The sequence below is a fragment of the Tigriopus californicus genome, chromosome 3 (assembly GCF_007210705.1).
Source record: "Tigriopus californicus strain San Diego chromosome 3, Tcal_SD_v2.1, whole genome shotgun sequence".
Lineage (NCBI taxonomy): Eukaryota > Metazoa > Arthropoda > Copepoda > Harpacticoida > Harpacticidae > Tigriopus > Tigriopus californicus.
Window position 1 is genome coordinate 9,993,252 of NC_081442.1, and position 23,172 is coordinate 10,016,423.

Here is a 23,172-nt window from a genome sequence, read left to right on the forward strand (position 1 = left end):
AACCCAAGAGAGTAGATTGGTTCAACTCCAAACTTGAAACGAAAACCCGGACCGGGTGCGTGTCCCGGCGTTCATCAAGTGTGCATTTGAAGTCGTTCATTACCTCCATCTTTTCCCATCTTTGTGGCATCGTGGACGCTGATAATGCTTTGAGTTCGGATCATGGGCGCTTTGTGCTTGGTTTTGGTATTCACGACAAAGTCCTTTTCATATTGAAAGAGATCATTGAGAGGATCCCAAGGGCGCAGATCTGCGTGTTTGTATTCGTATTGCTCGGTCATCGGGTCCTGCGACAAAAATAACAAATAACTATTCGATCACAAACCAACACAATCCTTTCAAGTTCAAAATAAGAGGGGCAAGAAGTCGTACCAAGGCGAAATATTTCGGGACCCATTCCACTCCGGCGGCCTTTCGCTCACGAGCGCCGGTCCTTTGAGCCTCTTCCAAGACGGCCTTTTCGTCCGTGGCCGCATTCTGATTATCGGCTTCAATGGCTTGGGTCACTTTTTGCCACAGTTTCACGGATTCGAACTCACCCTGTTCCTCAATGGGAACGGTGAAGCGCTTCAGACGGGATTGCCGGATCTCTGGGGTCACTTTCCAGAAAATCTCACTCTCCTAGAAATGATAAGAGTTCATAAAAATGGCGATGATGATAAGAAGACAATGCGAGGATACATCAAATACTAGCTTAAGATATCGCTGGATAATACCATCCAAGAGAATCAAGCATAAAAGGCATCAGATCTCAAACTCACATCAGTTTTCTTATCCTTAAGCATCACACAATCGTCCCAATGCCCATTCAGAGTGGAGAGGGTCTCCTTGCCCAAGCGGATCTTGCCACTCACAGCGTTGGTAAATTCTCCACCCCCTAGAAACGGCTGCAATCCAAGGAATAGCATGTTTAACATTTCTTTCCTTTCGTGGCTCAGCATTTGATCAAGTCATCACTCATACTTTGAGTTTGAACTCCAATTCGGTCGAGTAGCCGGTCTTGGCACATTCAATGATCACCTTGCCCCCCAATTCCATGGTGAGCGTTCCCATGAGGATTCCTTTGCAATGGGCATAAGGTAAAGTAAGCGCATATTCTTCTCCACGAGGAAGCAAGTTCAATCGAGCGGTTCCATCCAAAATGGCGGATGTCGAGTTGCCGTAGAATTTGGACTTGGCGAGGATGGACGAGGCAACCGTGTACCCATCCTGCCGATTGGTGACATAAAACGCCGATATGGGAGGGTGATGCGAGACCTGTATTCCAGAAGCACAGTGGCGGTTATGCTTAGATTGACATGGATTGACCTTACACATTTGATTGACTCTCACCTGCTCTGCGATGTAGAAAGTTTTGCTCCCATTTGGATGCTCCCAATAGCAACGAAATGTTTCGCCCAAGATTGGGTTGTAAGGCTTTTTAAGGCCCTTGGGTTTCTTGTAAAATCCCGACAAATACCATCGCACCACGGCCTTCATGCGATCGTAGGGCGATTCGAGTTTGACTGCCCTGCAATTGACAAATTGAGACTTGAGAGCCTTCCATTCTGTTTCAGTGTCATGCCGTCGGCTAAAGGAAGTATTTCGCTCATGATGCCTTGTGACCGAGTCAGCCGAACAACCTTGGACAGACAAAATAATCAAATCAACGGAATATGAGAAAGTTGTCTTACTCGGATAAGTAGTCTTCGTGATAATGGTAATCCGTAAGTTTGTCTAAGAAAGATCTGGGCTCCAAGATGAAGGTGGGCAAGACCACTCGGGAAAGATCCATGCCAGGTCGGACCTGTTTCATGAGGAACCAGACGATGGACTTGTTTTCGTCGGAAAACTCCTCGGTTTGATCCTTAGCTGTTCCAAACACCTCATCACTCGGGTCTGGAGAGTAGTGGGTCAATACTAGGGGCATTTCCTCTTCGATGGTGGGCTCCAAAAAAGGCGTGTCGTCACTGAAGTCACTCCCATCCGAGCCCATCATGCCCTGTCCGTCATCACAACTTGAATTATTGCCCTCCTCTTGTAATTCTGAAACGCGAATACCATGATTGATGAGCGAGAGCCACCACGAGGTATACTATAGGTGTCAATCGATCTCAAGACTGCCAGATGTTTACTTTGTTCTTGTCTGGGTTATACAGTATTTGACGTTCGATATTCAATAGTGCGTGAGTAAGAAAGAAAAACAAGAAAGGAGAGACAGAGAGAGAATGTGTTTGACGTGATACATGTCATGTCCAAAAAGGGTCGTCAGGCCTTGTCTCGAACCAAATAAACATATGTGGGCGTAAGTGGCTTCCAAGTTCCGCTGATATGAAGACGAGCATCAAAGATATTGTGGTCCATTACCTGCTTCGAAATGCTTCTCCACATCCGAATCGTTCATAACATGAGTCTCGACAGAAGACTGATCAGGGTCCAAAACGGGCACATCACTGCTCGTGGACATGATTTCATGCTCTGTAACGGGTGACAAAGGATTTCCTCCCGGAACTCCCGAGGAATTGGTTTTGGAACTCATGGATCTCTGGAGCAGCGACGAGCAGCGCAGGGCCAATTCCAGGGCATCCATCCAACATTTACCAGCCGCCGAGTTAGTGGCTCGGAATATCAGGTGTGACGTGGGCAGGGGTAGGGTCACAGCCCCATAGTTCTCGCCTTCGGGTCCTCTATTAGCCCAAATCGTTTGATCCATGAGATTGAACAACTTGAAGCAGAAACCATCCTTTAGGGAGGGCCTTTCGATGAGCTCACAATGGCTCAGCATAATTGTTCCCACCCACTGGGAGCTCTGAAATGCAGATGTGATCTCCGATAATTATCTTCCAGTCCTTTCGTAAGAACACATACATACACACACGCACACACAAGCCAGGGGAATAAGTTCACACAATTACTGAATCTACATGTTCTTAAGAGGTTTTGGTTTATTTCACAGGGGAATAATAATCTCCTTGAGCGCACTCCTCAACTTCAATGTGAGGTGTTTCTTCACATTAGCATGATGCGATTTCGGGGGGATAGGAAATTTGTACTTGAAGCTAAATTCGACGAATCTGTTCATTAGACGAGGTCCCGGCCTGAGAGAACCTGGATCGATGAAATTTACCCTATTGCTTCCATTTAGTGGCAAATATAATCTATTATATCTCTCTGTGAACACTATTGCAAGCTTTCAACAACAAAAAAAAAGATCTCTGCACGCACTATATCTTACCTTTGTCTTTTGACTTCGGTAGATGAAGAGAAGTCCTGGCTTGAGAACGCACCAAAGCTTGGTCCACCCCTTCAAAGTTCCACGAACTTTGAGCCAATCTGCCACCACAATGGTGGAATGATCCTGGAAGGAGGACAACACCTCTTGGGCCACACGTTTTTTCGCCTTGACGTAGTTCTTCTTTTGGGCTTTGTAAGACTCTTTCCGATCCACGGAACTGCGACCCGCCGCCGAGGAGGAGCCCACAGGCGTTGACGTCGCACTTGAAGCTCCATTGCCCAAGGCAGACTAAAAGAGAGGTCCACAATATAAAACCACTGCCATAAGCAAAAGCATTCTTATTGCGCATCCTCATCTATATAGAGAGTTTGGTTTAGCACGAGATTGACTGGGCAGAGCGCATCTTTCTGCTAACGGTCGGGATTTAATGGAACTCCGCACTGGAAGCATGTAAAAAGATTGATGGAACCGTGACGTCACGGTCGTGGTAAGTGGACAAGATGGATTATACGTTAAGAGAAGAAGCGAACAATTCGCACTTTTGGGCTATGTGGGAGGGAAGGAAGGAAGGAAAGAAAGATGGAGGGAACCCAAAATATAAAAAAAAGCGAAGGATTCATGGTACACGTACATGAGTGAACCCGAAGAGCGTCGCGATCTCTCATGGAAGAGGGAGCATTTCGAGTGAGATGGAACATGGTACCCATCTCTTCCAGAAGATAAATATAGACTTGAGCCCTAGAAACTAAGGAGGAAAACGAGCTGTGCTCCTCCCAACTTTCTTTGATCTTGGTATTGACGTCATTGTAAAGGGTCTATTTTCTTTCAAACATGAGACCAACTGTGAACAGATAACACCAATCGTGATTGACCCCCTCTACTTCGTAGTTGGGACAAAATAGATGAAGAAGCCTCGGAATCGATTGTCTTCTTATCAGGGGGTCCCACAGCATATCTTACACAATTAAGTCATGATTACCCCAACATGTATTGCTTATGATGAACAAAAAATGAGCCACGCACCAATAAATGGGGATTTCCTTTTCTCTAACCCCGAAAAGGCTTAATGAGACGATCAATGTTGGGTTCGAAACATGAAGATAATGCACCTCGATGCGTCAAAATCTTATCATTTTGGACCAGAAAGAAGAACGTTATCGGATTCTTACACAGAACAAACATTTTGTGGCGGAGTGTGAGGGATGGGGAGGGGGGGGGGTCACTACAATCTGTGAGATCTGTGTATTGAATCATAAGGACGCTTCCTGACCTTGTGGTCACGGAAGAATGGATGGAATGTCCTCCTCGGACTTACTAGTACAAACAGTAGCATGCAGCAAAGAGTAAAAAAAATGTTCCAACTAAGCAAGCCAAACAGGCAATGATCAAATTTATCCATGGGCCTTTTCGTTTCTGTCGTTCTTTTTCCACAACAAATTATCCAAGTGAGCTTACTTTTTGAGATTCACTCATCGTTCTTCTCGCCGAGGCTTAATTGAGCAATAACGCATTGACAATTCGCCTTCCGGTCTGTTGGTTTGTCTGCGTGTAAGTGAGTGTGTATCACATTGAGTTTCTCACTCGTAGATTGAGAATACATCCATCCATCCTCGAGTTATTTTTTCCCTTGCTTCCTTTGGCTTTTGCCTCGAGAAACTACGTCCAAGAATGACGGCTCACATTTTTACACCAACACGTTTTGTCACACTCTATTTGCAGGGGTACTTTTGGCCAACAATATATCTAAGGGACAAGGTCAGAAAGAACTGAAGAGGAATGAATCCGTTTGTGGCAACGGAATTTCAACACTTTCGGCCTGAGATTCGGCCTGTTCATGTCTTTGGAAAACAGGTTTCGAAGCTCGTCATTTCGAGCGTCAGGCACAACTGAATGATTCAAATGATTCTAGAAGAACCTTGGGTGGAGTGAGAAGAAGGAGCGAGAGGGAATGAGGGAGGGAGAAGAGAGCATGGCGAACTGAACACTTCATTTTTTTCTGGCAAGCATCACACGTATTTTTTCCACAGAGCTTTCTTTCCTGTAAACTTGTTTCTCGACTCTTACCTTGCCCATGAAGATTCTAATACGTTTAGGTGGTCTGTTCATGGCGGATAACTGTACTGGAACACCTCTTTCATTTCCCTTTGCTAAACTGGAAACACCTTTCCAGAGGTGGAACAGGTGTCCATTCGGTCAGCCTTTGCTCTTGATGAAAACACTTGGATCGTTTTTTCTCTGCTACCGCTCACAAATTAGAAGGAACTATGGAACACTTACGGTTGTTCCGATTCAAGGATCTCGTCGCCACGTGTTTTCACGGCTTTTGTGAAAGGTTCTGATGTACTACATTTCAAGTTAAGCTTTGTCAGAGGAGGTGATGCATTTACAGCGAGTCGCTCACATTTATACTGAATGTTACTACCCTTTTAAACATGACAAGCCCTCTCATCTGAAACGTTCATGAGAGCGGCTCAACAGGTTTGTAAAATATCGCCAAGAAATCCCACGAGATGAGATTCACTTTTTGAACATGAGAAACCTTTCAAGATCGGGCCGAGTTGTTTTTAAAGCAACTACTTTGCACGCTTGACTTTTTGTTCCACTCTACTCGTGGCATCTCTAACATAAAGTGACACCTTGGCAGGCATTTGTGTACGTATATTTAGTAAATGTTATACGCACTTACTCTCAAGTGAGTAAATGAGAGAGCCGATTCATGCGTGTGAGAGGGTTGGAACGTAAAAACCGAGCTTGGTTGAAGAGCCCCCGAGAAGTGGAACAGTCAAGCCGTTCTCATTAATATTGTATGTGTAAATGTAGGGCCTACACTAGTCCTGGTTGTTGTACTTTAGCTCAAACGCAAGTTCCTTTCCTCGTTCTTCAAGAAGGCCTCCTCTCTTGTCGGATTGGTCTTATTTCTTGGGAATGCCACTGCAGTATTTTGCTTGCTCATTCACCAAGGACAGAGGACATAAATTATCTACCTCTGAAACATTGGACGCTGGTGGGTTGGTTGGGGGGGAAATAATTATCTACCAACTTCCAGATGGCTGGTTCCATGGCCGGTTGGTTGGCTGGTTAGTACCTGTTGGGGCGAGTTGCTCGAGGCAAACGACGTGTTGGCTGAATAGGACCGGTTTGGACGAATTGGAATGGCTTTGGTAGGCGTGCCCACAGGGGCCGTGGCAGGGTATTCGTGGGGAGGCTCACTATCCGAGCTCACGGACAGCCGCATCTTCATGAGCTTGTTCAAAGGAGCTCGACGTTTCTCGGCCAAAGCCGAATGGGCGTAGTCGCCCTGCCCCTTGGGGGGCGTCATGCTCTTAGACTGAGGCTGCTGTTCCTCCAGAGCCATGACGATTAGGTTGGACACTCTGGTGCGACAGAATTGCACTAGTTGTCTGACGGCGAAGGCATTATCGCGGATTAGCTTTATCACATTTCACGTTGCATGGCACATTATTCGTTTTGCATGGGGGTCGGCATGGCCTCACATCGGGAACAGTTTCTTTGACTATCTGGCACCAAGTGTGGTTCCACAATCGTGAGCCATTTTAAACTTCAAGATTCGTTTTGAAACTGGTCTGAGCTCTTCCATTCTAAAGGCTCACATCAGGGAGAGAAGTAGACTGGAGAAAGAGACAGAGAGACGGAACGAGCAAACTCTCCGCACTACTGGAATAACTCAAGTCCTCGTGTGTGAGTGTGTGTTCACATGTATTAGGATATGAGAGTGTACGGCGAGTGAACCGGAGAGAGAAAGAAAGAGAGAGAGAGAGAGGCTCACCCTCACACACGCAGATAAAGAGTGTGTCTTCGACTCGACCAAGCAAAGGCCAGCAGGCTGTCCTGTTTGGCCAGCTAAAGGCCTCCTCCCACTCCTTGTTCGTCTTTCATCAACCGACCACCGACTCAATGGGTTCACTCACTGTCGGCGTTGTTGGTCGGTCGTCGTAACCAGCAAAGCCCACCTCTTCATCCTTGATATTCAGCAGAAAATGTACGCTTATTCCGAAGGCCTGGTTCTCTTGCATTCCCTGCCATCCGGGACACTCAAGGAAAAGGCACACGAGGAACACTTCCACTACAAGTATACTACAACATGGAGGTCTTAGGGCCAACCAGGAACAATTTCCCTCTCCAAGACAGCCTCGAAAAAGGAACCTTCGAGGGTCCGCAACCTCAAACTCAGGAAAGATCTTCAACACCAAGGGTCTCTCACTTCGCAATTTGAGCTTTCAATGGTTATTTTGTCGGCAGAAAAAGACCTGGTAGCGATGAGGATTATGGGTTTTCACTTGATGGCGACATGTTTCGTGTCCAAGTTGTGAACACCCGGCGTCACTAACCTTGTTTTCATGATTGTCACGATCAGACATTGGCATTTCATTGATGAAACGAGCATTCATCAACATAATCACGTCCTCTCAACGCGTCATTTGCCTCATTTTTTCACGGACTTCCAAGCCTAGAATTCAGACCTCACAAACAAAACTCTCGAACCCGAAAGATGTGGTCGCAGATTTCACCCGAGATTTTACCTAGGTGAATGAACCACTAGAACGAGATTGAAACCCGTTTCCCAACCTTCAAACTCTGACAACACGAGCTTCGAACTCCGCATTAGAATGCATTATGAATTCCATGACCACGTTCATTGAGCAGATAATCAAACTTGCTCTAGATATCAAGTGACGCCCCCTTGTATAAAAACGTGCTTGGATCATATTGCAGAGACATAGTAGAGAGAGGGGGGAGGGGAAGAAAGGAGAGAATGTAGAGTGCACCAGAGGTGATGATGATGAGAAGGATCTGGAAGAAGGGTCCTTGGCTGTGGAACAAAAAAAAATGTTGGGAGAATGTGAGGCCCATCTTTCTACATTTCTTTTGTGTGTGTGTATGGGGGGGAGGGGAGCTCCAGGGCTTTTCCTCAACCAGCTTATCTATTGGCATGACAATGATAACGGGACTGTTCGTTTCCATGAACTCAACCCCGACAGCCTTTCCCCATGAAGTCTTTAGAGACACAGCTCTATCAGAAGAGCTTGTACGGATGGGGTCCTAGATATAAGTAAAAAAGGTGCTTACTTACCCCTTCGTTTCCTGAATGGTCGCCACTTGGAATCGTGTCGCTGTTGAACGAGTCTGAAATTGAGACCAGGACATCGATAACGGGGGATGGGTCGAAATAAACGCTGAATCTGTCCGTACCTTTTCTAGTGGATTCGGTTTTGGAATGAATGGACCCATTGTCACTGTCAGTGAACACGGATTGATCTAAAGAAATGTACAAAGACAGTGAAAGCTTTTCTTTCGCTTCTGGTTCGCCTAAGGTCATGGCACAAAGTTTTCAGAAATCGTACACCTTATACCAGGGATGAGAAATTGTTAAAGACCATTTTTGACCACCTCGCAGAAAATGGTGGCAGAAAGTGGCAAAAAATAGAAACATTTTGACACATTAAAAACAGCCTCTTATTATACTTGCATGCGTTTTCAAGTCTGATTGTTGCCTTGGCCAAGGACACTAAAGCAGTCCCTGCCTTGGCATACTGGGAGGGGGATTTTAAATTGAACCAAGATACTGACTAAGAAATATCAAATATCACTCAAGTCTGACGGGGGGAATTGAATTTTGCCACAACCATTTCTCGTTCAATCAATCAATCATGAAATTATTTTACATTGAATGACATTTTTTGTATTGGTTACAAAATCCGTAAAATTATAGCTACAAAAAAAGGTCATGAACAGGGCTGTCATGAGGCTAGTATATCTTTTGTCAAAATAACTTTTAAAAGTAACCGAAATTGTACGTCTGATCGATTCAAATATCGTTCTGATGTGAATAACTAGATGTACATTCGTTTTGGCTCCTATTTGAAGCTCGAGGATAAAACTTTAAAAAAACTAGCTCCTATAGACAAAAAATAACAACATTCATCACAATATTTATGGAATTGATCGAAATTAAGGAAGTTTCAGACTTGTTTGCTTGTAAATTGAGTAAATTTGCTTTCAAGGTTCAAACTATTATTTTCTGTTATCATTGACGGTTGTTTTTTCATTAGATCAAACATTTTGAGCATCGGCGGCCATTTTTGACCGCCTTCCACCATTTTCTGCAATGTTTTGCAATTTTCTGCCATGGCAAGGTAGAAAAAGGCAGACATTTCTTCCAAGTCGATTTTTGACATTGCTGCCTCATATGTCAAAACAAATGAGTGTTCGCACTAAAGATAGTCTCACTATCAGCAATTTTGTGGGCCATAAAGATTGGGGCGCTTTTGTTCTGATTGCACTGTGGTCCTTTTCACGTGATAACTAAGGCTACTCAAATCGCACAACGGCCTTTGTCATTAGCATGATTTGATCATTGGTACATCTTTGTTTTTCTTCATTTTGAATCAAGGAAGTACTGGGATAGAAATTTAATGTGAAACCGCTCAAAATCCCACCGCGAATAACTAGGATCGTTAATTTCAGAACTCTCGATTCATCAGTGTTGCCAGTCATAGGGATTACGACGCGGCCAAGGCGCCCCCAGGCCCCTGTAACCGAGCTGCCGCCGCAGGAGAGTTCTGAAATTACCGTCCATAGTGAATAACTTATCAATTTTATCAATTCAAACCCTAAACCTAGTAAACAAGGACTTAGTCAATGTCGATAAACGATGGATGAATTAGCCATTACGTCAGGCACTCGCAACTAATAATGGCTCATTGACAACAAATGAATCAACAAAAAGTTCTTATCTATTACAAAACATTGACTATAAAAATCCGTTCTGACGATGGGCGACATTATCTTTGAGACCATAACATGATAAAGGGTGACCTTTTCGAGTGCAATACTGTAGCAATATTTAGACCGGAATCATGTTTTCGCTTAGATTCGGAATTTCAACTCAACTGATACGATTTACTACTCCCCTCCCAAAAAAAGCCTAGAAGATAAGACGAGAAGTGTTAAAACGAACGGGTTTTGGCTTCATAAAAATTCTAGAACTAATCATTAACGAACATGTAACATGAGTGAAGTTATTCATTTATCACAGACTCACGCTCTACTTAAATGTCTTCCTAATTCCATAATCAAGAAACAAAATAAGAAACCTCCATTTCGAAACCATTTTAGGCAATAGAAAATAACGGGTTTTTTGGTGTTGAGTTTAAGGCTGACTTTCTTACAAATATCCTTAGGAAGTTTGAGGATTTTGATCCATCGGATTCTTCATCATGCATTGGTTTTGGTACTGTTCGACATTCCCTCAACTTTTTGACTTAATCTTACTCAAACGTTTTATAGTGAACACTCTTACCGAGTACAAGCTCACTTGAGGAGCGAGGGAAAACTCTAGATACTTAAAAGAGTTGAAGTGGCTTCAGGACATTATTTGTCCATGATCGGGCGTAGTTTCACGGAGTAGCTACATCGTATGTCATCTCACTGTCAGTTTCGAGCTTTTATTCGATTTTGAAGTCGAGCAGAAATCAAATAAGTTGGACATTATGCAATTGGTTTTCCGGATGTGCTGAATAACTAAACAACTAGGGTAGAAAACCGGAAACTGCTCTGTGTACTGTGTTCATTGATTTTTTGATCGACGTGAAAATCAAATCGAGTCTTGTAATAGCACTCATGGTACCAATATTTAGGCATTAATGCACTTCTTCAATGTATACTTTTCTAAAATCATATGTAATTCTTGAATTTCATTATTTTTCTACCTAGCGACTAATCAAAATGCATGGGGGATAACAAGAGTGTTTGAATCAGTCATTCTTCATGGCAAAATTCATGAACAATATAGCAAAAAAATTGGTATCCCATGAAAAAATGTCTCTGACAAACGATCTTTCGTTCCCTGCTCGACTCGACTTCAGTCGGTCAGTAGCATGTTAGCTCAAATATCAAGACCCAATATCCGGATCGCTCAAGAAAACAAGGCCTAGGTCTACTCTAACAGATCCGTTCGCGATGTTCGACTTAAAGTCAGCCCATATGACTCGGGTTCAGGCGCCAAAACTCTTGGGTGTCCCCAACGTTACCCCCCAAACCGCTATTCGACCCGACCTGGGACCCTGACTTCCTTCTATTCACGGTGGTGATAAGTAATATTGTTCCAAGGTCGACGCTAACCAACTCGTCGGGCCTTGGCCTGGGATTGGTGGGTTATATGGAATGTTCTAGCTAACAGGGGAAAGGTGGACAGGCGTGGAAGACGGATCACTCTTCGGCGTGTGTATGTATCTATGACTGGGTTACCTTCATTGACGGATGTTTGGCCGTCATACGACACCCTTTTGGAGTCCGACAACGAGCCCGAGGATTTGGTGGAGCTCGAGCCCTCCATGGTAAGCCGGACTAGGCCTCAATGCGGGGCCGAAGGTGTGACTGAAGAGACCGCTGACTGTCCGACAGTCGGTGAACACTGGACAATCCTGACTTGTTCTCCGCCCTCTGTGTTCTCTCTGGACGGTCAGGCCCAACAGGATTAGTGAGTCTGAGCCAGAAGCGATGAAGAGCAAGTGGAAGAGGACGAAGACGACGAAGACGACGAAGACGACAAGGAGAAGGAGAAGGTAGGGGTGGATGGCCTTTTCTCGAGGGCCACTCACTGGCTTCTTAGGCCTCTCTAGTTTGTTCTAGCCTCTTCTTGTCACTTATCTCCCGTCCTCCTAGCTAGCCTCCGTGGCCTCCTTTCCAAGGGAGCCAGACGTTGGATGAACAACCTGAGCTCCTGAATCAACGACTAACTCACTCCAACAGAGATTACCAGCTAAGGTAGAGCGGGTTGTTGGTCAACTGAACTCTGGCGGGTTGTGAGGAATCGCCGATCACGATGGTTTTGGTAAGGGATTAGAGATGGTAGCCAAGGGGACAGGGGTGAGGGCTGCCAGCCACAAGGTGGAGGGGGGGAATCTGATCGAGAGCGAGCGTCCCCGACCGACCATAGTTCAATTAATTCTGTTCTGATGTTTAATGTGAATGGACAGAATGCTAACTTCCCAGTGTCGAGCGACTAACCAACCCAACTAAGATCGTTCATAGAAGAAGTAACACTTGCTTCCTCTATGGATCGTCCTCCTGGAAGACAGGGGGTTTGGATGGACCTACCATGGGTGGTCGTCTCATGACTCTTCGACCCCAAATCAAAATGCTATTGAATCCCGTATTTAATCGCCCTAATGCACGCCGGCAAAGTTTAAACGAATTTGCCACAGGAAAATATTTGGTTGAAAATAAATTCATCTCATCTATGTGGACCAACCTCCAAGATCAATTCGTAATACTTTATAACTTATTAACACTCTAATTCTCCTAATTCATTGCCGACCTATCTCTAGTTTCCGATGCCACCATTGAAAAGAAAGCCAAGAAGCGTGATAACAGATGGGTGGGCCTCCAGTTGCTCTGAGGCCTAAGTCTGGATTAGAAAATGGCGTTATGGGATCACCTGGCACCTGTCGAACTTCCGAGAGGCACAACAGGGAAGGTCAGGTATAATACCAAGGCCTAATCTTTGGGAAATGTAGAAAAAGATACGTGTTAATAGATTCATCCTTTGTCTTCATTGACAAACATTAATGTACAACAACATATAACCACGGAATAGCCCTAACAGCCAACCATACTATTATTGCACGAGTCATCACTAGGGGTCCAATCTCTCTTTAAAATTGTTTTTGTGCTTTTGGAAAAGGACTTTTTTTCTAATTTTATGTAATATTTCAGAGAAAATATATGAAAGATGATGCACGATAACTGACTTTACACAACTTTTCATGTTATTTCTCTCAAGTACTCTATCCACTCACCAAGAATATCTCTTCCTTATTACCATATAATTGGTTTCTGAAGATGAATTATATCTTATAATACGTTTTAATTTCCTCCATGCCAGGCATAAACAAGTGAAAGCTAATTTTTCATAAATGCCAAGGTTACATATTTTAGTTGAGGTTATCAAGCCGTTGTTGTCTGAAACGTGAATTAGCAATAAAGCAACAAAATGCTGCACAAGTAAAGAGCAAGTATTTCTGCTAATTCTTGAGCCTTTATGCCAAGAAATTTTGTTCCTTATAAAAGTCAACTATGACAGGGGTTATTCACTTTCTTTTTCAACATGTTTCTTTTTGAATATTTTCCCACAATCTTGCCAAGCTGTATATGCTTAACTTACCTCCAAATCTAGTGGCATGTAAAGTCCCTACTAGGCCCATTGATGATTTTTGTAAATTACTTTAGAATTGGCATTAGCAAAGCAAAATCACCGCAATTGTACAAATCATTTTTGTTCTAGTTTACAAGGGACCAATGATGGGCATCATTGATTGAAAAGCAAACAATGCTAATTGTTCAATCATTACTTAAAAGTTCACTTTTTTAACCCTTAATTCATTACTTTTGACTAAAGTGCATGCTCTCATCAAAATGCACAACCCATTTTGTTTATCTAGAAATGAATCAGCATGGTATTTTTTTACATATATGCAGAAAATAGAAAGTAATATTTTGTACTTTCAAGAGGAAAATAGATAATGAGTGGCACAGTTTTGAGAAACTAAAGAGGAATATTTTAATGAAGAGGGCCAAATGTTTACTCAACCCCTGTCTTAGAACTTAAAAAGCCACATCTGAGAGAACCATTTACAGTGAAATCTGGACATTTGAACCACTGAAAAATCCCCAAAACCGGTTCGCACATTAGGATTGTGGCTAAAACCGAAAGAGATGTCACTGTAGTTCATAATATCCTTTATCCTTTAATTTTTATGTGTGTTATTCCTCGGTCCTGACGCGGGTTTTTCGTCATAATTATGCCAGCTAATAACAGTTCGGCCCGGGCGTACTCTTGAGCCATGCCTTATGGTGATCCACAATGAGGCTAATTCGGCCAGACAGGCTGGCCTTGATTGTGACTCCGACGAATGATGGAATGACAACAGTGGCAAATGTTGACGTTTGAGTGTTCCTCTGGAATTTCTCCGTCTGATCTGACCGATTGGCCAGTCTTCCGTTCAGCGCTTCTGCGCTCATGCCTGATTTCCGCGTCGCGTTCCAGTGGGGCCCTCATGATCGGGATCGTCCATGGAGGATGGAGAGTGGGTGGATGAGCTGCCGCTGCCATTGAACCCGCCACGGCCCCGGGATTGGCGGTGGATGGGCTATAAGATGGCCCGTGAAGCACTCTTCTTCGGCTTGACTTTTTTCTTCTGTATCTATACGCCCTACGTTCAGACCAATGGCCCGGGCTTGCCCACCCGTTCCGCGCCCGCCTCCGTGGCTTTTTTGCCCGATGCTCGTTGGGTGGATGATTATTACTCGGGCGATGTGTTTGCCGCCTTTGAAGAGGCTCAACAGCACGCCCATGCCCTGGTTTTGTTCTACGCCCCTTGGGATGTGGATAGTGGGCGAGCGGTCCAGGTTTTGGAACAGGTGGGTCATGTCTTGGCCGACCATCAAGACTTGTATTTGGCGGCCGTCAATTGTTGGGTGAGTCACGGCGAATGCTATAAGGAATTTGGGGCCGGCAGAAAGACCCGAGGCCGCTCATCATCCCACACGCGCATGGATCAGTTCCCCATTTTGGTCTTTTATCCCAGTGACAAGCGGGGGATTCAGTATAATGGACCCCTAACCGTCCAACATATCACGCAATTCTTGCTCCACGCCCAAAACCCGTTAGTCCGGATTGATAGCTGGGCTGATTTGCACCAACTGCAAGCCCAAAATGGCGGCCAAGCGGTGGTGGGACATTTTGGCGATTTGTCCGTGGCTCACGTGGGCCGGAATTACCCGAGATTTTTACAAGCCGCCTACGATTTGCTCGAGTTTGATCCGTTTCGGACTCGTTACGGTGGGCTGGGGGTGGTCGTGTCCCAAGCCACGGCCTATCAACTCCATTTGAATCCCCCGCATCAACCCGTGAAACTGTTCCATTGGAACGGCACCGCCTCCACGTTTCCCAACAAGACCATATCGAATGTGAACACGCTCTTGAAATGGATTGGCGAGAAGGCCAATCCTTTGACCGCATGGACGGGCACTTCCGGTCAGAAGAGCCTTCACTTGTCCTCCAGTTTGAGTTTGGGCTCTGGCCATTCCTTATTGGCCTTTATTCCTCGAACCATGATGAACCACTTTGATCCCAGTCTGGCCGTGTTCCAAGAGGCTGCGCTCCGATATTATTCCTGCACCCAAGAGACCCGAGAAGCCACGCAGGGTTTGCTCAGACATATCAAATATCTCAAGCGGACCTCAAATCTTGAGTTGGAACGCACGCTTCTGGATTGCGCTCAGGATCCTTGGTTCCTCAAGCAAACGTGCAATAGCTTGTCGAAGCCCCCAAACCCTTGCGTTTGTGCCTCTGCCATGTTCCGAAATCGAACGGCGGTGTCTCATAAAGAGGGCCATCCTTTCATGCTGAAATCCCGCCGATCCAATCAGAAACCCCATGGACCCATGGCCGATGAGATCGTAGCCAATTTGAAAGTAAACCAAAAACGTCTCAAATGCGCTTTGAGCGCCCACGTGCCCAATCTCTGTCATATCCTCGCTGATGTGGCCGATCCCGCCACTCTGGATGCCGAATTTCTCGATATCGGATCCGACTTAGATGGATTGGGTTGCGAAGACAACAAGACCCTCAATTTCTACACGCTGGACGAGTCCACCCAATCGTTTCTGGCCCAAAGTCTGGGTGTGGACTTGAGCCAAACTAAAGAGCCCACCCTCATCTTGGTCAGTCCAGAACTGGAATCGTCGTTTAGAATGGAGTCTAATTTCAATTTGGAAACTATTTCCGATTTCGTTCACCAATTTCATCGTCGAAAAGACTCGTTACGACGCATCCAACGATCCGAAAATCCTGAGGAGAGTCCTGAAATCGCGGAAAGCGAACGAATGCAAATCATTCCGCGCGTGAATACGAATAACTTTGACCGGCTCGTACTGAACTCGTCGCAAAATGTGGCTTTACTTTATACGTCACCATCATGCGGTTTCTGCTCTTCGATTGCCCATATTTTCCATAGTGTCCGAGCCTTGTTAACCGATGTGATTGGTGATGATATAGTGTTTTACACCGTGAATGCCATGAACAATGATTTATCTTGGAGTTTTACAACCCTGTCCGTGCCAAGCATTATGTTTGTCCCTGTGGACAATAAGTCCGAAACGCGGGTTTTTCCATCCGAAAGGAATATCAATGTTCCCAATTTGTTAAGCTTTGTTATAGCCAATTTACCAGCTCCAAGTCGGATGAAGGTCTCCGTGGCCTTCTGTGACGATCATTGTCTACTAAAGAGCCACAGCCAACTTCAGGAGAGGCTTCGCAACGCCCGGGATTTTAACCTTTTTGGTGAGTTGAAATAGCGAGTCATTATGGTTATTGACCAAATGGTCATGCAATGAAAATATGATTGTGGCTTATTCTTGTAGGTGATTCTGGAAGTCCCGAAGAGTTAGTTCAACTCAAGTCATATCTTCAAACGGAAATGGAGAGACGAGCTCAGGGGAAATCGACGGTCCGCAGTCATACCGAATTATAGTACTATTATTAGAGTTATTTTTCACGTTTTTATTCGTTACTCTTTAGTTTCAACTTCACCATATCTGTGATATGTCATGGGGTTCCAACCGACCAATATAATAACAATCGTTTAGCTATTTTGGGTACGCATAATAAACGCACCTTGATTGGAACAAAGCATTGCATCCTTAAAATGTGGGAAGAAATTGCCTGAATTGCCATGAGTAAATTTAAAGAACAGGGACGTATGTGACCAATGGTGGATGGTCCACACTCTTTTTGTTTTACACGCAAAACCGTCCTTACCTCTTTTTACACCTTATAATTAATGTCCCGCATTCCAAGGGCATGTCACGGCGGATATATCTAAAAATATGACTTCAAGCAATTAATATGGATAGGCTGCTCCCAAAAGATAACAAAGTACTGACACTTCGATGGCCCTTTGCACAACATTACATTTTACTCTTAAGTCTGTGATCGTTAACACCAAGAAAATTTTGACTTACCCATTTAAAAACATGGCCTAAATCTGCAAATGACATGAAACAAATGAATATACGAGGGAACCAGCGTCAAAGGATACAAAGGTTCGAGTATCAAGGCTTGTTTGGTTTTAATATCTTTTCACTTCTACAAAACAATTTGACAAGTATTTTTTCATCTTTCTTCTCATGGTTTCATAAAAGTGAACATAAGGCAAGTTCATTTCGTCAAATACGTCACAGACATTGTAAGTTAATGACCTCGTCGCAGCCTTCCAGGGTTGTTCTTTTGATCCCATCTGTGTAGTAGCAAATGTGTTAGTGCATTTGAGACGGAACTTTAAAAACAATCTGGGACGAAATGTTTTGACGTTTTTTCTTTCCCTCGTTTAAAAAAGAAGAAAGTAACGCTAACAGGAGGGCTAAAAAAACCGTTCCTTTACCGTTACCATTACTTTTAGTAATGGTAAGTATTTAAGTAACGCGTAACGGTAGCATTACTCAAGCCCTGGAAATAAGGAAGGCATGGTGAATTATTCAAAGTTTAGAGCATTCGTGGAAGTAACTTCAAGTTGGATTGTGGTAAGTCAACAAAAGGCAAAAATCATTATATTAAAGTTTTTTCACAACTCTCATGCACATATAAGCCATAGCAGTTTGGAATGTTAAAGAGCGTGGAGTTGATTTTTTAAACCAAAGGATGAGAGGATGATTTTTCAAAAGAAACGAAATGCGTTACTCTACACGGTTTCTGTTTAAAAATAAAAGAGAACACAAAATGAACAAATAATGAAAAAAAGATATGCAGGAAACTTGCCTAAAAGTTACAAGCATGTTCATGGCCCACCTTCAAATCAGTACCTAATGATTGGACACGGCTCCAGGCCCGTCCAAAACTTGCAGAGATACATTCATATTAAACTTTAGCAAACTTTCACATCTTTCTGATTTAAAAAAAGGGGAGGAGGTTGACAAAGTGTCAAAAGCTTTGACAGTGGCTCTCTTCAATCATTCATTTTCTGGAAAAGCACCGAGCTATTCAAGATAAACAATGATCATATTAACTTATTTATTGTAAACAGACCGATATGTCTGGAATGGGTTCAAGTCACACAATCAATTGAGCAATCACTTGAAGTTTGCTGATCATTGATAACCAGTCATTGAAGGTTGGTCCGGAACGGTGTGCATGAATATAATATACGTATATACAGCCAGTGGATGTCATACCTGAATGCAACATATTTGTACTTTCATGTCAAAGGCATCTCTAGAGAAATAGCGCAGAGTTCACAGAAAGTACGAAAGGTATCTGTTATTGTACGTCTTCAAAAGCATTCATGAACTTTGTCCCAACCCAGAATTTAAGGTCAATTCTAGTGACCGTAGAGGCTTAATGTGCGTTTTGAGAGCACCTTCAAGCCCTCGAGAATCCCGGCTGGTTCGAACGATGAAGTCCTCTTCCCTTTTTTCTCGGGGTTCCTTCATTATTCAATTTGTAATCTCTGTATTAAAGATCTAATATTCGTAGGGCATACCACGGATCCATGGGAATACGGAGAGCTTATTGATCCGGTTGCATCTTTCAAGTCAGCCTTGGACAAGCTTTTAGATTGCATTCCAGATCAACCCTAGATTCAAGGACTAGCTCTGTCTGCCAACTCGAACTCGTTGGTAGACCAAATATGATATAAAGTTTGAAAGGTAATAAATCGACGAATTATAACCTTTTATTTTAATAGTAGTGGGGATTACATTCCTTGTAGCGGTTAGAAAAGCCCGTGAAAAAACAAACAATGAAAATTAACCCACGTTTAGAAAAGCTATGAAATGCCGAAATCATATTGTTGCTGATAAGATAGAATTGCAAAATTGTTATGTAGATGCAATAATTGTCCTGAAAAATCTGGGATATTGAATTTTTCTCACACGATTACCAAAGCCAATAACACAACGCTTAATCGAAGAATGATCCTAAATGAGAAAAAGATCTAGAGTGGCATCAACAAAAATGATCATCTTCAATAATCAAGTGTGTTTGGCAGAAAAGATTTCCTCTTAGCACCATCACCCTGCTGCCTTCGTTTCTGGAGATCATGAGTAACTGTAGCTTGCAGTGTCTGAACTTGGCTACCCTGAGCTGTATTTTCGAAGACTGAGCGCCTTTCTTTTGGTCATCCCGGAATCCAAATTTAGTCCATCCATCCATCCATTTTTGGTGTCCGCTTCACTTTTCCGACTTGTCAACAACCCCCACTCCATCCATCCAGCCATTGATTGACCATGAGTAAACGGCCGTCGCCGTCTCACTCCTCGGATCCAGCCATCCCAGCCACCTCTCAGTCCGCCCGCCGTTCCTCCAAGTTCCGTCGTATCACTCACACCCAAGAGAACGGACCCGTGGGGCATACCGCCTCGCCACACCAGTCCCCTCCACCCCATCGCTTGAAATGGAAGGCCGAAGCGGGCACCATTCTCCGCGTTTCGCTCAAGAACTTCATGTGTCACGCCTCGTTTACGTATCGCCCGCAGCCTCGCCTCAATTTCCTGAGCGGGGTTAATGGTAGCGGCAAATCCGCCGTCCTGACTGCCATCACTTTTGCCTTGGGCGGTACGGCTCGCACGGCTAATCGTGGGACCAGTACCAAGTCATTTGTGCGGACAGGAGCCACCGCCGCCACGGTCGAGCTGACCTTGAGCAATCAAGGCGAGTACGGCTATCGTTCGGATTTATACGGGACTGAGCTCACCATTGTCCGGCATGTGACCTCGGGCGGCACGGGGGGGTATAAATTGAAGAATTTTCAAGGCCAGATTGTCGTGGATAAACGGGTGCGCGAGGAGCTGGATCGGATTTTGCTCTCCTTTCGGATTGAAGTTGATAATCCGATTGGTATTTTGCATCAGGATGCTGCCAAGACATTTTTGTTTCAGTGTCATCCCCACAAGTTGTATGAGTTCTTCATGCGGGCTACGCAATTGGAGAAGTGTAAGGCTGATTATTTTGAAGCGGCAGCGGAAAGAGAGTTTTCGGCCAGTATTCTCCAAGAAAAAGTCGAAGCGTTACCGTCTTTGCAAGCGGAAAAGTTGAAATGGGAACAAAAGCTTCAGGTAAGTAACCTTATGTATTGATATTGTGAAATCTCCACTTGACCAATTTCATTGCCTCAGATTTAGTTTTTTCAATGGTAGGCCCAAAACGAGAGCATGTCTTTTATGGAATGAGTCTTGTTTTGCAGCTCGTCGAGGATATCGCTTCTCGAGATAATTCATTACAAGAGAAAAAGGTTGCACTTGCTTGGTCTGTGGCCAAAGAGGCCGAAGCCGCCTTGAATGTGGCCTTGATGAATGTTCAAAAGATGGAGATCAAAGCGCACAAAGCGGAGCAACTGTCACAAGAACAAGTCACCGAGCAGAAAAAATTGAAGAAAGAGAAGATCGAGATTGAGAAGCAGATTCAAGAATTGGCCAAAGCCAAGAATGAGCGGGATCGAGCCATGCAAGAGCTAAGGAAAGTGTTCCAGAAGGAAAAAGAGGCTGAAAACCTGCAGAAAAAGTCCTGCCATGAGCTCGAGAGTCAAATAGAAACCAAGAAGAGCGACATATCAAGTTTGGAAGATGAGATCACTCGATTGAAGGCCGAAGGGGATGCCGAATTTGTCAAGATCGTCAATGAGCGTACGCGACGGATTGAGACCCTCGCTCAACAGGTATCCACGTGGCACGATCAAGTCAAGGCCACCGAAGGCCATCTCTTCAATCAAGTGAACAATCAAGAAAGGCTCCAAGGTCAATTGCTTGAAGCCAAGGCCGTGAGCAGTAACAAAAATCGTTCCTTGGAGGTCAAAGAAAAGGAGCTGAAACAGATGCGCGAGTCCGGAAACAGTAAGCTTTTGGCCTTGGGTTCTAACATGCCGACTTTAATTGGTATGATTCAACGTTCCAAATCCAAATTTGGACAAATGCCCGTAGGACCGTTGGGATCCATGATCAATTTTAAGCCGGAAGTGTCCGATGAAGTGAAGATCATTGTAGAAAACGAGCTCCGGACATTATTTTCGGCTTTTGTTGTCAACAGTTTTAAAGACAAGACCATTCTACAAGCCCTCATGAAATCAGCAAAAGTGCAAGGTCAAGTTATTACGACTAAATTCATGCCTGAAAAATACGAGCTTACTCATGGGTCTTGCCAGCATGATAAACATCGTAACTTACTCTCATTTCTTGACATTCCCAACGCTGTGGCCTTCAATGTCGTTGTAGATCAACGAAGATTGGAGCAAATCCTGCTTTTTGAGCATGATTGTGAGGCCCAACAACTCCTCAAGCTCCCCCGCACGGTTCCCAAGAATTGTCTTTACGGGTTGACGATGAGCAAGAATCAATTCTTCCCTGCTCCTGCCTACCGCACCTATGTTGTTTCAGGTCATATGAACCGACCTTTCCTACAATGTGATAGCAAGGACTTCATCAAAGCCATGGAAAACGATATCGAAGGTTTGATAAAGGAATCCCGTCATGCTCAGACTGTGCTCTCAGACTTGCAATCCGAAGTCAAAAAAGGCGACATTGAAAGGAAAAGAAATGAGAAGATCATCAATGACTTGAAGTGCAAAATCAAGGCTAAGAACATGGAACTGAGCCAGTTGAAAACCGAGGCCGAGACTGAACAAGCACCCGACATATCAGCCTTGGAAGAAGACCGTGATAGATTCCAATCAGAATTGAAGGAACTCGAGAAGCAACTCCAGACTGAGGAAACCAAATTGGAGGAACTGAAACAGTTGTCGGGAGTAGCCAAAGCAAATCTCGTTCAAAAACGAGATGAAACTGATGTTTTTGGCGGTGTCGATGACTTGAGCGAAAAATTGGGCCAAGTAGAAGAAACCATTCGCAAGACTGAACGAGACAAGGCCTATTATAAGAAGAAATATGAGGATTACACCACCCAAGTTCGAGCTGTGGATAAAGAAGCCGACCAATTAAAAGCCAAATACAATGAGCTCGTCACCATCGCTCAAAAATGTGCCCCTGAACCCGATCATCCCCTTGACAAGCCCGACAAGTTGAGGCGTGAGGTTGCCACCTTGAAGAACAACCTAAGCCAACAAAAAGCCGCCATTGAACCGAAAGAAGTGGTCGTGGAATACATGAATAAACACCACAAACTCCTAGAGGATGCTCAAACCATGGTGAACACCATTGAAACAAGTGTGTCTAAACTCGAGAAAATGCTTGTCATGCGAAAGAAGGGATTCGAGAAGATTCGCTTGTCGATCATTCGCCGAGTCAAGAACTACTTCAATGTGCGTCTCGCCGCAAGGAAATACACTGGAGAAATCATCTTCGATATCGAGGCCCAGACCATGGAATTGATAGTCTGTCCGGATGGAGCCGATCCCGCCGTTGCCAAGAGAAGCATGAAAACTTTGTCGGGTGGAGAGAAGAGCTACTCGACGATCTCGTTAGTGTTGTCTCTGTGGGACGTGATGAGTCCGCCGTTTAGAATCCTGGATGAATTTGACGTCTTTATGGACATGCTCAATCGACGAGCTGCGTTGCAACAGATCGTGGAGTATGCCAAGATGAAGAGGCAGTATCAGTACATCTTTTTGACGCCATTGAACACGGATAACATCACAGTGGATGAAGACCTGAGTATCATTCGTTTGGAGAAAAGCCAAGACTGATCAAGTTTTTGCCTTGGAAGAGTTCAGATTCATTGTCTTAATATCGGTTCTCGCGGAGGAATGATAGAACATTGTTGGTTATTGTTGCAATTTTGAGATGTGTTCATTTATTGCACTACTTGTTTCCAATGTAGGTTGTGGCCTTACCGGTCTTCTTGATCACAGCAAGAAGCTCGTCAGAGGTCATTGAAGAGGTCACGTAGACCCTTTGGGCCTTTAAGTCCGTTTCGTAGCTCTCGACACCTT

At 44.3% G+C, this 23,172-nt stretch overlaps 3 protein-coding genes across 6 annotated transcripts in view; 2 read left to right on the forward strand and 1 right to left on the reverse strand.

The window, feature by feature from the left end:
- LOC131878392 (oxysterol-binding protein-related protein 8-like) overlaps positions 1-12,055 on the reverse strand; it is a 13,606-nt gene extending 1,551 nt beyond the window's left edge. The window contains exons 1-11 of one of the 4 annotated variants that reach the window (XM_059224348.1): positions 11,483-12,055; positions 8,426-8,491; positions 8,307-8,359; positions 3,215-3,502; positions 2,347-2,788; positions 1,674-2,025; positions 1,333-1,510; positions 964-1,257; positions 762-887; positions 373-621; positions 104-287 (exon numbers count right to left, since the gene is read on the reverse strand). In XM_059224348.1, the coding sequence (XP_059080331.1) occupies positions 104-287; positions 373-621; positions 762-887; positions 964-1,257; positions 1,333-1,510; positions 1,674-2,025; positions 2,347-2,788; positions 3,215-3,502; positions 8,307-8,359; positions 8,426-8,491; positions 11,483-11,570 (2,320 nt within the window). In that variant the 5' untranslated portion in view covers positions 11,571-12,055. Of the gene's footprint in view, positions 1-103; positions 288-372; positions 622-761; positions 888-963; positions 1,258-1,332; positions 1,511-1,673; positions 2,026-2,346; positions 2,789-3,214; positions 3,503-4,669; positions 5,128-6,299; positions 7,326-8,306; positions 8,360-8,425; positions 8,492-11,482 lie in introns of those variants that run through there. The other 3 variants (XM_059224345.1, XM_059224346.1, XM_059224349.1) reach the window with 3 other exon arrangements.
- Positions 12,056-14,155: 2,100 nt separating this feature from the next.
- LOC131878393 (thioredoxin domain-containing protein 11-like) lies at positions 14,156-16,936 on the forward strand. The gene is made up of 2 exons (XM_059224350.1): positions 14,156-16,580; positions 16,661-16,936. Exons 1-2 carry the CDS (start codon positions 14,309-14,311, stop codon positions 16,768-16,770), a joined length of 2,382 nt encoding a protein of 793 aa, XP_059080333.1. The 5' UTR covers positions 14,156-14,308; the 3' UTR covers positions 16,771-16,936.
- A 2,420-nt stretch (positions 16,937-19,356) lies between these two features.
- On the forward strand, positions 19,357-23,016 carry LOC131877587 (structural maintenance of chromosomes protein 6-like). Its single transcript, XM_059223295.1, has 2 exons — positions 19,357-20,347; positions 20,476-23,016. Exons 1-2 carry the CDS (start codon positions 19,520-19,522, stop codon positions 22,924-22,926), a joined length of 3,279 nt encoding a protein of 1,092 aa, XP_059079278.1. The 5' UTR covers positions 19,357-19,519; the 3' UTR covers positions 22,927-23,016.
- Positions 23,017-23,172: the final 156 nt, after the last annotated feature.

Coding starts and splice junctions, on each gene's coding strand:
- LOC131878393 (XM_059224350.1), top strand. CDS start 14,309: ATGGAGGATGGAGAGTGGGTGGATGAGCTGCCGCTGCCATTGAACCCG. Junction 16,581..16,660: donor CCGGGATTTTAACCTTTTTG/GTGAGTTGAAAT, acceptor TTATTCTTGTAG/GTGATTCTGGAAGTCCCGAA.
- LOC131877587 (XM_059223295.1), top strand. CDS start 19,520: ATGAGTAAACGGCCGTCGCCGTCTCACTCCTCGGATCCAGCCATCCCA. Junction 20,348..20,475: donor AATGGGAACAAAAGCTTCAG/GTAAGTAACCTT, acceptor CTTGTTTTGCAG/CTCGTCGAGGATATCGCTTC.